The sequence below is a fragment of the Pseudorasbora parva genome, chromosome 5, assembly GCF_024679245.1.
Source record: "Pseudorasbora parva isolate DD20220531a chromosome 5, ASM2467924v1, whole genome shotgun sequence".
Classification (NCBI taxonomy): Eukaryota; Metazoa; Chordata; class Actinopteri; order Cypriniformes; family Gobionidae; genus Pseudorasbora; species Pseudorasbora parva.
Window position 1 is genome coordinate 12,923,281 of NC_090176.1, and position 14,089 is coordinate 12,937,369.

General features: G+C 40.1%; 1 protein-coding gene across 2 annotated transcripts in view; it reads left to right on the plus strand.

The window, feature by feature from the left end:
- Positions 1–14,089, plus strand: part of galnt13 (polypeptide N-acetylgalactosaminyltransferase 13) — a 110,142-nt gene that overhangs the window by 40,413 nt on the left and 55,640 nt on the right. For both annotated transcript variants that reach the window (XM_067443274.1, XM_067443273.1), the window contains exons 4-6: positions 3,714–3,880; positions 4,110–4,317; positions 9,465–9,635. In XM_067443274.1, the coding sequence (XP_067299375.1) occupies positions 3,714–3,880; positions 4,110–4,317; positions 9,465–9,635 (546 nt within the window). The remainder of the gene's footprint in view (positions 1–3,713; positions 3,881–4,109; positions 4,318–9,464; positions 9,636–14,089) is intronic.

Below are 14,089 nucleotides of genomic sequence, written 5' to 3' on the forward strand. Positions count from 1 at the left end.
ACTAGCATGGTATTAGGTTAAACCGCAATGTCGCTATTAGTTTGCTAAGGTATTCTTTAAGCTTGTTACTATGTGTGTTAAACCTGGGTGTTAAAGATTGTTAGTATGTGCCCAAGTTGCTTACCAGTCCAAGTTTAAAGAGTTGACCTTCTAGAAATTCTCTATAGATATATTGCTCCTTGTTTACTTCTAAAATATAAGTCTGATGAATATTTTGCTGTTTTATCATCTACCAGGTGAAAATGGTCAGCTGGACAAAATTGTTAAAAAAATATCAGATCTCTTACAAAACTAATGGTTACTATGTGCATGACGTGCCCAACTAGTCTCAGCTTTATATGTCATGCCCACGGACCGTTGGCTGAATGTCTGATGAATATGGCACACTTATCTGAAAGCACTTCAGGATTTGTTTGAATTGTACAGGATGTCCGCGAGACGTGTGTGTTGCATTTTTTAACGGTCCGCCTGGAAACGTGGAGGAAGAACACCGTGTTTACAATGAAATGCTGGATTTTCCACAGTATGTGAAGTTTGTGGCTCCATTTGCACAATGGATGAATTATTGAATACATTAATTAATAATTTATAGATGCATGCCAGTCTGTTATTGCTCGGACATCGACTTTACATGTTCACGCCCCTAAACATGACACAGAACAAAACAAACTGTGATTGGTTGCGTTACATGTGAGTCAAACATCATCTTGGGTGGTCATTTGCCAAAGAAAGCTGTGATAGAGTCCAGACTTATTGACATCAGTCTGAGACTAATAGCCAACAAGCTGCTTGATTTGAGGAATCATTTATGACCATAGCACAATATGGAATGAGTTACATTCTTAAGTTTAATATTTTTGCTTATTTGTTCAAATTACATCTACGCTCAATAGAAATATTGTGGCTTGCCATAGCAAGCACTACTAATGAATACTTTAGAAAAACATGTAAGAAAGCCTTGGGGTGAGATTAAATCCACTTGTCTTCCAGAGCAACAACATTGGTATAATATTGCAGTAAAATAACTCTGCAGCACTATTGTTTGTTCAATCCACTCACTGCCTACAGCAGAAATCTCCTGTGGGTCGCTGTTGGATGATATTCATAGATAGATGCTGCATGCCATCATCTGTAATCTGCCTCCAGTTTGTGCCCGTTTGCCCCTATCCTATCTGTGCACACAAAGAGAACCAGAACTATAAACCTCCTCCCTCTGCTGCTCATCCATTTATCTCTTTTCGTTCCCTTTGCTCACTCCATCTCCAGTGCAGTTTCATGCTTTATTTAGGATCTCTAGACCATTAGCTACTGTGGCTAAATTAAGAAATTAAGACAGCAGCAGAATACACTTGTCAGTCCTGTTTGAAATGCTTGATACGGTTATTTTTATTCACTTTATAGAAGAGTGATATTGGCTGATTTGTGATGCACTGTATAAAGGAAACAATTTCATGTTATTTTCCACTGTCGGTAGGCCTATGTGACACAGGGGGTCAATTACTTGCTAATTAGTTAGATACTATAATTACTTTACAAACAACCTATAAATAACATTTCCCCTTCTGCTGCAAATTGAACTCAAGAAGATTATTATTGCAGAAGAGTTAGTTTTATGTTTGTATAAAAATCAGTTTTCAGTATCAGAGATCAAAAATGATTCAATGTTGTATTAATGCAACCTGGGTTATAATCTAGTATATTGTCATAAGTATTAGGACATCCCTCCAAATCATTGAATTCATTGTGTTCCAATCACTTCCATGGCCAACGGTGTATAAAATCAAGCACATAGGCATGTAGACTGCCTCTACAAAATGTATTTTTGAAAGAATGGGTCACTCTCAGGAGTTCAGTGAATTCCTGAGAGTGTGGTACCGTGATAAGTTGCCACCTGTCCAATAAGTCAATTCATGAAATTTCCTCAGTATTAAATATTATATGGTCAACTGTTAGTAATATTATAACAAAGTGGAAGCAATTTGGAACAACAGCAAATCAGCCACGAAGTTGTAGGCCTGAAAGTTTGCAGAAGTCGCCAGCTTTGAAGACTCTACTAAGTCCATAACAAGGTTTTTATTTAATATTTTTTGCAATTTTAACCTTGTGGTCTTAAGGAAACAGTCTTGTCCTGTCACCACATAACTAATTTAACCCTTAAATGCATGACTGTTTCGCCAAACATTCTTACATATTTGGGTCGTTAGCGACCCGGGTCTATATTTAACATGAATAGACCTCTACCTGTCGTGATAACATATAAAACTCCTGATGTTAGAGTAAAATTTACAGAAGAATAAAATAAAATCTATTTCGTTACCTTTTGGAGCTTGGAAGGATTCAGTTTGAGCAGATGTTTAATACCATCATCATCTGTCCTCGTCAGAGTTCGTTTACCAGTATATTCAGCATCTGCCTCATATTCGCGATCTAGAGCATATTCTCCAAACTCATTTTCAACGTCTTCAAAATCAATATTTTGATTACTGACAGTTTCTTGAGCACATCCATCATCAGAGACAGTGACACTAATATATGATTGTGTTTAGTACTTCCTCCCTGCAGTAAATCACTAAGCCATTTCAAGTTTTGCAGATTATAATTATTATTGTTTCGTTTTCTGTCAGATAACTATGAGTGAAACGTCACTTCATCATTGCGTCATTATAGATTAATTTATCATTGTGCAAAAAAAATATACGTACAATCCTACACACCTCGGGTCGTTAGCGACCCTAAACAATTTTGACAAAAAACTAGTGAAAAAACAGTCATTAAATTATAATTCTATTATTTTTTTCTTGTTATATTGTTTAAAATGGATTGATTGAGGAATACTATGAAGGTTGATGTCTAACTTTAAAAATATTATGAGGAGCAGGGTAGTGAATGACGTCTCGGGTCGCTAAAGACCCGAGGTATGCATTTAAGGGTTGATAACACTCTAAATAAGCCATATAGCAAATCTGACCTGCTTGTTTCTATCGTCAAAAAAATGTAAATAATATTTTTGTCCCACCCTTATGTTTAAAGTTAGATTATAAGCTTTACCTGCAAACATTAAGTACACCCATGAAACATCCAACAATCAATCAATCAATCAATCAATCAATCAATCAATCAATCAATCAATCAATCAATCAATCAATCAACTTTATTCATATATATATAACACTTTTACAATGATGATTGTTTCAAAGCAGCTTCACAGTGTTAAACAACAATTTTGCAACAGAATTGGATTCGGCTGTATAGTCGCTCTGGAGAAAACAGTGATGTTATCAGCTTATTTTAATTTATCATATAGCGACAAATTTGGCAGATCAGTATTATAGTTTATAGAATTAAATTAGACCTAATTAATTTATTTTATTTTTATATTAAGTTGAATAACTTCATAATCATAATTGTAGTGTCCCCAACTGAGCAAACCAAGCCAAAGGCGACAGTGGCAAAAAATCTAAACTCCATCAGGGCAGTCTTGACAAGACAAGGCAGTCTTAAACATTATATAGTATATAGAAATATTGACTGCTTGATTATCGATACAAAATGTAATCTAATCAGCTCTAATGTGCTAAATGCAAGGCATGAAGATATTAACATTTCATAAACATCATGATTGTCTGTAAAGATACTTTGTGAATTTAGAAATGTCAAATAATTGACTGACTTGACTCTGTCTAAAAATTGTTCTGTTCTTGTCTGTTCTTCAGCTGTAAGACAAAGACATACCCTGATGACCTTCCAAACACCAGCATCGTGATTGTCTTTCATAATGAGGCATGGAGTACACTCCTAAGAACCGTACACAGCGCCATAAACCGCTCGCCCAGACACCTGCTGCTCGAGATACTACTGGTGGATGATGCCAGCGAGAGAGGTCCAAATCACATCATTTGATTAACTAATCATATTAATCATGCTGAGTTGGTCCTTTGGTATTACAGAATAGCATTGCAGAATAACTTTGTGCAATTCTAATTTATATGCAGTCCATTTAGTCCGTATGTCATTCAGCTTCTTAGAGACCTCAGTAGGGCAACATTAAGATGTGCTGTCCACCATTATCTCATCTATGTAGATGACATCTGTTTGTTTGTTTTTTTAAGATTTTTTAAGGAATAAATTGGAGGACTATGTTGCAACTCTCGAGGTTCCAGTCCGAATTTTGAGGATGGAACAGCGATCCGGTTTGATCCGAGCACGGCTGAGGGGGGCAGCTGCCACACGAGGGCAGGTCATCACCTTCCTGGACGCCCACTGTGAGTGCACTATAGGGTGGCTAGAGCCATTGCTGGCCCGAATTAAAGAGGACAGGTGAGTGTCTTGACTCGATCTGTACACACTATATTCTATTTATAGTTACACTTTATTTCGATTGTCCACTTTAGGCATTCTACCTACTATAATTCATTTTGCAACTACTTGTCAGCAAACGTTCATTAATTTGCAACTACATATCAGAGTAGAGTAGAATGCTGCTTGATTGGGTTCTGGCAAGTAGAATAAGTTAGAATTATTTATATACAGTTGGCTGCCTGTTGGGGCGCATTAAAATAAATTGTAAAATGATATTAAGCAGACTACTAATTCTCTAATGACTCGTTGTTGACATGTAGTTACGAATTTACTTAGCAGAATGTTTTAAGTGAACTAAAATGTTATTTTTATCTGTACAAAACTCTTATGTCTATTTTGTCTGTTATGCTGCATTATTTGCAAACTGTTATATTTTTTGAAAATTATTATAAACACTGGTTTGAAGTGCATATAGTTTTACTGTGTACTGCACTTTGTTATACGGACTAATTAATTGTAACTCTCGCACAGAAAATAGCATTGCAAAATAAAGTGCAGTGTTGACAAGACTCAGAACCAGAACTGAGTTATTTTTGCTTTTCCTTTTCTCATGTCTTTTTGTCATAACAAAAACTAAATATAACTGAATATAAACAGCACTTAGCAACAGATGTTAACAATAAACAGACAGCGGACAATATACTGAAGAGCAGAGCTTCGCAGCCTTTTTTACTTTATTGTCACCCTTACAAAAAATATGTTTATTCAAGTGTGCTATTAATATACTTCTTCTAAATATCTATATATATATATACCTTTTATGTACTTGTGAAATATAGTGTTTGTACTTATCAGAATCATCCAACATTCCCTTTAAAAGCAGGTGCACAAGTTCCATTATGGATTGCTATTATTATGGCATATTTACCAGGCGCACGCCAAGAGCGGTTCACAGCCGAGGAGACTGATGTTCTTGTAAGAGCAGTGAAAGACAGATGTCCTTATACACATATATGTCTTGCCACTATTGGGCAAACAGATCTGCTCCTTAATTACTACAATTAGCCTGAATAATTTGTAAGCTACATTTATGCCTATTTTTTCACATCTTCGTGGCACACCACAATGATTTCCGTCATCTCATGTGTTAATATTTTTTTAGTGTAATAATTTATGATTTGCAAATATAACTGTTGCATCTGTGTAGATTACATGAGCAAAGTGTATGCGCGTTGTGCACGCTATACATTATGGTCAAGCATGCGCCCTTAAAATAGCATAATGAACAACGCACAACACGCCACTGACTTTAGACTAGGTTTTTTCCGGTCAGTGGCGCAATTGTTTAATGGAACAGCAAAATAGCACCAAGGATTGTTTGCGCCGGAACACGCCTCCCTTTTTTGCGCTGAACCGCCCAGGGAGCGCAAGTTCATTCACTAGTTTAGCGACGTGCTTCTGTGGAGGGTAAAGCGCGCTTTGCGCGGGTGCAAAATAGGAATGACACATGCGTCGGTGTACAAAGTCAATTGCGCTGGGTGCAAGATAGGGCCCATTATTTTTGAAATCCGATGGCTCAGAAAGGCCTTCATTGATACCAATGTCATTTTCTCTCTCAAGACCCATAAAAGACACTAAAGACGTCTTTACAAAGTCCATCGACGAGAATAGTTTTTGTGCGCAAAAAAACTTAAATAACAACTTAGCCTATAGTGATATTGATTTCAAAACAAAACTTATAACCGTTATGAATCAGTTTATCGATTCATGATTCGGATTGTGTGTCAAACTGCCAAACTGCTGAAATCATGTGACTTTGGCGATCCGAATTGCTGATTCAATACACTGATTCATAATGCTTTGAAGCTTCAGGAAGCAGTGTTTTGTAATTGGCCCACTACTAAATAAGTTTTTTTGTTGTTTTTTTTTGCCCACAAAAACTATTCTTGACGATTCATAAAATTATTGTAGAGCCACCGTAGTGAGGTGGGCTTTGTAACGACGTCTTTAGTGCCTTTTATGGGTCTTGAGAGAGGAAATGACAGTGGTGTCAATGAAGGCTGAGCCATCGGATTTCAACAAAAATATCTTCACTTGTGTTCCGAAGATGAACAGAGGTCTTACGGGTGTCGAACGACATTAGGGTAAGTAAAGAATAACAGAATTTTCATTGTGGGGTGAACTAACCCTTTAAGTATACTTCACTTACACTGACTAAATATAGAGTACAAAGCAATTAAATTCCATAATTCCTGAAGTTCCATAATTCCTGAACTGACTGTTCTTAAATAAAAATTGCAGTTTATTAGGGGAACAATATTAAAACGATGCCATCTTGAAAGTGTTCTGGGGGTCCTGATTAAGAAAACCACTGCACCACTAGGTGCATATACTAGAACACTTGCAACTGTTTAAAGTTTAGGAAGAGTGTCTATATGTTTTGAAGTTATAGGTGAAAACCCACAGTAGCATTCATATTAAAGTAAAATGTAACCTGTAATCATTTTGAGTAAAAAATAATACTCTTATTTTGCTTGCTTTGAATGCTTACCTTTCCATCTGCGTTATTCGTGGTATGTCAAAGTGTAATCCTTTTACCCATCACTAAGTGTGATATGTCCTCCATTTGTAAAATGATCTTTATTACGTTCACACAGATTCAGGTATAGAACATAGATTCAGAATTAAATTACTGTGAATATCCTGTTACTCTTACAAGAACACACACTCAGACACACATTTTTGGAAGCTGTGTGACTCAGCCTCATGCTCTGGTGGACAGTGTGCACCTGGGCTTTGATACAGGAAACATCTCTATCCAAGCATGTGCTGTGTGCTGCATGCTTTAAAGATTTTTACTCTGTCTGGCTGAATCACTGAGCGTTAAGGGTCGAGTTGGTCATTTGCAGTTTGTCCATTGAGCAGGGGCAATTCTAGGATTTTCTTTTTAGGCGGCCTACAACCCCTTAGTTTGGGTATGAATCAAATGGTAACAATCTCACTATTAACTAGTAGCTTATTAGCATGCATATTATTGTGATATTGGCTTAGATCCACATATGTGAGATGTTCTGAAGGCCAAAACATATGGTTAACTGTTATTTATATGTTTTATGAATCATTTTCAGGAATCAAAGGCTACCAGGAAAGCTAGGTTTATTAAATTAATTCACATTATGTACACATTCATTACTAATCTTAGAGTTTTTTGTAAAATTTAATTTAATGAAGGCTACAAATGGAATTATATTAATGTACAATATGTACACATTCATTATTAATCTTATGCCTAATCTGATGATAACGGTTTTGTTAATATTTCTTGTTCATTAATTACATTATGGATCATATTAGAATAATTTAATGTCAAAATCTCTAAATTCTCAATATATTATTGTAATTTGTTTAACATTTCTGACTTAAAGCATCAGCTGTCAAATATGACATGTTTAGTTTAGAAACGTACATATCTCTCACTTGACGTCGAGTCGTGCTGCTGAAATTCGCGCCCAGCCTCAGCAGCTTCTGTGAACAAAAAAGTCTGCCTATTCTGATTTAATTTGTTTTCTCAAATATTTTGACATGCTGATTAATGCAGACTAAAAGACAGGACGAAGCCAACACCTCCCGCCAGTTTCATATGTTTTAAAGGAGTTAATCACATATTTTTAGGAGGGCTGGGCAGAAGATTAGGGGGGGCTGAAGCCCTGCTAAAAAGGGCCTAGTGACGCCCATGGCATTGAGTTTGCATTGATCAGAATCAGTCTAGTGTTGCTGAAGCTGGAGGTGTCTATCCAATTAACATGGAAGCATGCGCTATAATGTGGACTGTTTCTTTTTGGAAATGTATTTAGGATGATTCTGCTACACAACAGATAATGTGCAGTTAGCTGGGCATTATTTGTTAAATAAAACTAGACAGGTTGATCAGGACCTGAAATCAGATCAGGTTGATAAACCTGAAATTAACTTGAATCTAGAATCTATGATCGTGTTTTATTAGGTGCATGTTTGTTGATTAAAGCCCTGGAAATACAATGCATTAAAGTACAAGTACTGTTAATGCAATGTTTGTTTTATTTTATTTTTTTATTTTATTTGTGTAATTTAACATGATTTTTTTCAAATACATTTGTTCCACTGAAAAAATAGGTTTTCCCATGCTGCAAAGGTCATACTATTAAAGAGCATATTCTATTACCTAAAATGTTAAAAGGATAGTTCACCCAAAAATGAAAAGGAGCCCATGATTAACTCACCCTCAACCCATCCTAGGTGTATATGGCATTCTTCTTTCAGACGAATACAATCAGAGTTATATTAATAAATGTCCTGTCTCTTTTTAAAGCATTATAATGGCAGTTAATAGGAGCCCAAAATTTGAAGCCCAAAAAAGTGCATCCATCATTATAGTAAAAGTAAACTGGCTCTGGGAGGTTAATGAAGGTCTTTTGAAGCGAATCAATGTAGCCTGATAAGCTAGACATACATCAAGATGTTGGGTCTGGGAACACACCATTGGCAGGGCTCAATAAACAGCACTACAACAAATTACATTTGCTGCCGCTGGGGTACATCTAGATTTCTAGGCTAGAATCGATGGGTTTTTGTAAGGAAGATATCCATATTTAACACGTTATAAAGTAAGTTATCTAGCTTCCGGCGGACCAGTGTACTTTTTGAGATTCAAATTTTGGGCTGCCATTCATTGCTCTTATAAAGCTTGGAAGAATGTCATATACACCGAAATTCACTTAAGGGTGAGTAAATGATGGGATAATTAAAAATTTTGGCAGACATAATAAGCGACTGGCCATAAACAGCAGACGACTGTCCAGGACACTCCTGTGAAATAGATTTTTAATCTCAGAGAGATTATCCTGGTTAAATCAAGGTAAAAATAAATAAATAAATAAATATTTATTTATTTAAATTTTTTTAGAACTAAGTGGAAATTATCTGTTAAAAATACGTCCACGATTAGGGTTGTTTTGGCTTATGCTTTTTAGCTTGCTCGTGTCTGTTTTATCATCATCAGAGATTGATATATGACTGAAATGAAATTTGATATGTTAAAAAATAGAAACAATTCTTGTCAAAATATTTTTTTTTTCACTGCAACACCCAGTTGAAGGTGAATGGGTTATTTTTGTTTGACATTCTAGAAGGGCTGTGGTCTGCCCTATCATTGATGTCATCAGTGATGAGACATTTGAGTATATGGCCGGCTCAGATATGACCTTTGGGGGATTCAACTGGAAACTCAACTTCAGATGGTATCCAGTTCCTCAGAGAGAGATGGACCGACGCAAGGGGGACCGGACCCTTCCCGTTAGGTAATAAAATTTGTATTTTATTTTAAAATGTCCTTTTGAATTATACAATACATTTATAAAAATGATGCAAGTTCAGTATCCTGTTATTATACACCAATGGCACTGAGAATGAAATGATCTGTGCTATATTGTTTCCTTCAAAAAAACACAATTAATTACAACAGCTTCATAAAGACACCCAGCCTTCATTCCACATACTTCAAAACCCTCACATTATAGATGATACTTTGAGCAGACAGCATGTTATGTTGGTGCCACAATGGTTTAATTAGTTTTAGCAAATTTTTTGTCAACTCTTTATACCAGTTCAAAACAAAGTTGAGCCAGTTTGTTTGGAAAAAAATAGACTAAGTAGACAGAACAAACAGATCATGTCACAGGTGCAGCAGAGATGATGAGGTCCAGGACTTCTAAACAGACAGGCTTTTATTTGAATGAATGTGAAACAGAACAGCAAGCACCTCTATACATAACAACTCAAGACCGGACAAGGAGTGACTGAACAAGAGGAACTTAAATAGCAAACAGAACCCAGATAATTAACAAGACACAGCTGAAATAAACTAGACCATTGCAGGTGACTATGGAAACAGACAAGTGCCTGGAAACTGAGACAAAAGAACATGTGACCATAGCACAAACACAACAGAAAAAGATCATATGTGTACGTGACAGATCTATTGGTCAAAGAAGTGAGCTTTAAGAAAACCAATCAGCTGCTCGGTAGAGTTTAATGACTAAATGATGTATTTTATCTATTAACTTGATAATTTATTTAAGGAAAGTTTTAAACTGAGTTACTTTTAAATTTAAAGGGATACTTCACTGCTTTTTCATATTAAACTGTTATTCCCTTAACTAAGATGAGTTGATACATTACACAAATAGCTGAACGACCTAGTATAGTGACAAAAAAATTAACGTGGCGATTTTCTAAGCGGATTAAAAAGGATAACTATAATGTATGGCGGAATAGCACTATTGAGAGTACTTATACTCGGCCCAGTAAAAAGTCACGGATTTTTCAGGCGTGACTTTTTACTGCGCCGAGTCGAAGTACTCTCAAAAGTGCTATTCTGCCATACATTATAGTTACCCTTTTTAATCCGCTTAGAAAAGTTCCACGTTTAATTTTTTGTCACCATACTAGGTCGGTCGTTCAGCTATTAGTGTAACTGTATTTAAATAGGGAAGACGTGGAGGTGTTTGGTCGCTTCTAACTTGATCTCTGTTTGGTACTGTAACAAGTTCGATATAGTAAGGAAGGAAGAGGACACAGGGGTCGGCTGGACTGTTGATGCGTATCTTTATTTTCTCTTTCTCAATGTCAATAACACACTTCTTCGTGTGTTCTCAGTCAAACTCATAAGCAACAATAACTTCCGGTTCGCGGCACTTCCGGCTTCCGGGTAAACTCAGTCTCTGTGTTCTCGCACCAACAGTCCGACTCTCTCTCTCCCTGGTCTCCGGTTCCGCTGGTGTTTTATCCCGTCTCCGCGCTCATTACTGGAACAAGAGACAGGTGTTATTGATCTGCGTCCAACCCACTCACTTACCGCTCGTCCCGCGGCCCTCTCTCCCGCTGCAGACCTCGCTGAACCACGCCCCCCTTGCCACATACCCCCACCGCCCGACTCAGGCCGGGGAGCCGTCCGGCCTGCAGCCCCCCCCCCCCCCCCCCCCATTTCTGGAGAGGAAATCGGCCACAGCCATCTGAGCACCCGGCCTGTGGACCACCTTGAACTTAAACGGCTGAAGAGCCAGATACCAACGGGTGATCCGCGCGTTGGTATCCTTCATGCGGTGGAGCCATTGGAGAGGAGCGTGGTCCGAACAGAGAGTGAACTCCCGCCCCAGGAGGTAATAGCGGAGAGTGAGAACGGCCCATCTGATGGCCAAACACTCCTTTTCTATGGTGCTGTACTTAGCTTCCCTCTTGGAGAGCTTACGGCTAATGTACAGCACCGGCCGCTCTCCCCCCTCCACCTCCTGGGCCAGGACTGCGCCCAGCCCCCTGTCCGAAGCGTCAGTCTGCAACAAGAAAGGGAGAGAAAAGTCAGGGGAGTGTAAGAGCGGCCCGCCACATAGAGCAGCCTTTACTTGGGTAAAAGCCTGTTGACACGGCTCCGTCCACTGGACCGTATCTGGTAGCCCCTTTCTAGTAAGATCAGTCAAAGGGCTGGTGAGGTCCGAATAATTTGGTATAAACCGTCTATAATATCCCGCCAGCCCCAAGAACTGTCTTACCTCCTTTTTGGTCTTGGGCCTCGGACAGGTTGCAATTGCGGCAGTCTTATCAATTTGGGGACGCACCTGCCCATGACCCAAGTGGAAGCCCAGATACCTTACTTCCACCCGCCCAATCGCACACTTCTTCGGATTGGCCGTGAGCCCCGCTCTCCTCAGCGACCTCAGGACCGCCCTCACATGCTGCATATGCCGCTGCCAATCGTGACTATAAATCACTATGTCATCCAGGTACGCAGCAGCATATGCAGCATGGGGACGCAAAATCCTATCCATGAGTCGCTGGAAGGTTGCGGGCGCCCCGAACAAGCCGAAAGGAAGCGTGACAAATTGGTGTAATCCAAACGGCGTGGTGAAAGCTGTTTTTTCTTTGGACAATGGAGACAAGGGGATCTGCCAATAGCCCTTTGTTAAGTCCAGTGTCGAATAAAATCGAGCCGTACCTAACCGATCAAGCAACTCGTCAACCCGCGGCATTGGATACGCGTCGAACTTCGACACAGCGTTCACCTTGCGGTAGTCCACACAGAACCTGACCGAGCCGTCTGTTTTGGGGACCAAAACTATCGGGCTCGCCCAGTCACTGTTGGACTCCTCGATTACTCCCATGTCGAGCATTGCGCCTAATTCGTCCTGAACTACTTTTTTCTTGTGCTCAGGCAAGCGATACGGCCGGCTGCGAACTACCACGCCCGGCTCGGTCTCGATATGGTGCTGAATCAAGTCGGTACGTCCCGGTAGGGGCGAGAACACGTCAGCGAATTCCGCCTGCAATTTCGATAAGTCAGCGAGTTGTAACGGTGAGAGGTGATCTCCCCCAGGGAACCAACGCGACTGATTGTGCTTTAATGCTCGCCTCTGGCCCGAGATCATCCTCTCCCCCGATCACCGTTGCCAACAACACCGATTCCACCTCATTCCATTTTTTTAGCAGATTGAGGTGGTATATTTGACGTGCCCCGTTCCTATCGGATCGTATCACTTCATAATCGAGCTCTCCTATCTGCCGTGCGACCTCAAACGGCCCCTGCCACTTTGACATTAATTTTGAGCTCGACGTTGGGAGTAGAACGAGCACTTTCTCTCCCGGTGTGAATTTGCGTAGTTTAGTACCCCTGTTATATGACCGGCTCTGGCGGTCCTGGGCTTGCAACAAATTCTCCCTAGATAGCCGCCCCAATGTGTGGAGTTTTGTTCGCAAGTCCATGACGTACTGAATTTCGTTTTTGGCCAACGAAGGCCCCTCCTCCCAAGTTTCTCGTAGGACGTCCAGCACCCCCCGTGGCTGTCGACCGTAGAGAAGCTCGAAGGGGGAAAACCCCGTGGAGGCTTGCGGGACCTCGCGCACAGCAAATAAGAGGGGTTCTAACCACCGATCCCAATTTTTGGCGTCTTCCTGTACGAATTTACGGATCATGGATTTAAGAGTGCGATTAAATCGTTCGACCAAGCCGTCTGTTTGTGGGTGATAGACGCTGGTTCGAATGGATTTAATGCCCAATAATCCGTACAATTCGCTTAACGTGCGTGACATAAACGCCGTGCCTTGATCAGTGAGGATTTCTTTCGGAATCCCCACCCGGGAGATTAAACGAAACAGTGCGTCCGCAACACTCTTCGCCGAGATGTTGCGGAGAGCCACTGCTTCCGGATATCGTGTTGCGTAGTCCACGATAACTAGCGCAAAACGATGTCCGCGTGCGGATCGCTCTAATGGCCCGATGAGGTCCATCGCAATTCTCTCGAAGGGGACCTGCATTAATGGTAGGGGGCGCAATGGCGCTTTTGGGGCGGCCAGTGGGTTCACCAACTGACATTCAGGACAAGACGCGCACCACCTGCGCACATTGTCATGAATGCCTGGCCAAAAAAATCGGGTCATTAAATGATTCAGCGTGGCCGCCTGTCCCAGGTGGCCCGCCATCGGGTTAGAGTGAGCCGCCTGGAAAAGCATTTCCCGGCGGCTCTTTGGTACTAACAACTGGGTTGTATCTAGCTTTGTCTGAGTGTCTTGGGTCACTCGATACAACCGATCCTTAATTATGGCAAAATAAGGATACGTGACGGGCAATGCGGGTTGGAGGGACTGACCGTCGATAGTGCGGACCTGTTGGAAAGCATGTTTTAGAGTCTCATCTTGGGACTGCTCCAGAGGGAAGTCATCGCGGTCCGAGAGAATCAGTCTCTCAACCCCGCTCGGTTCCCCT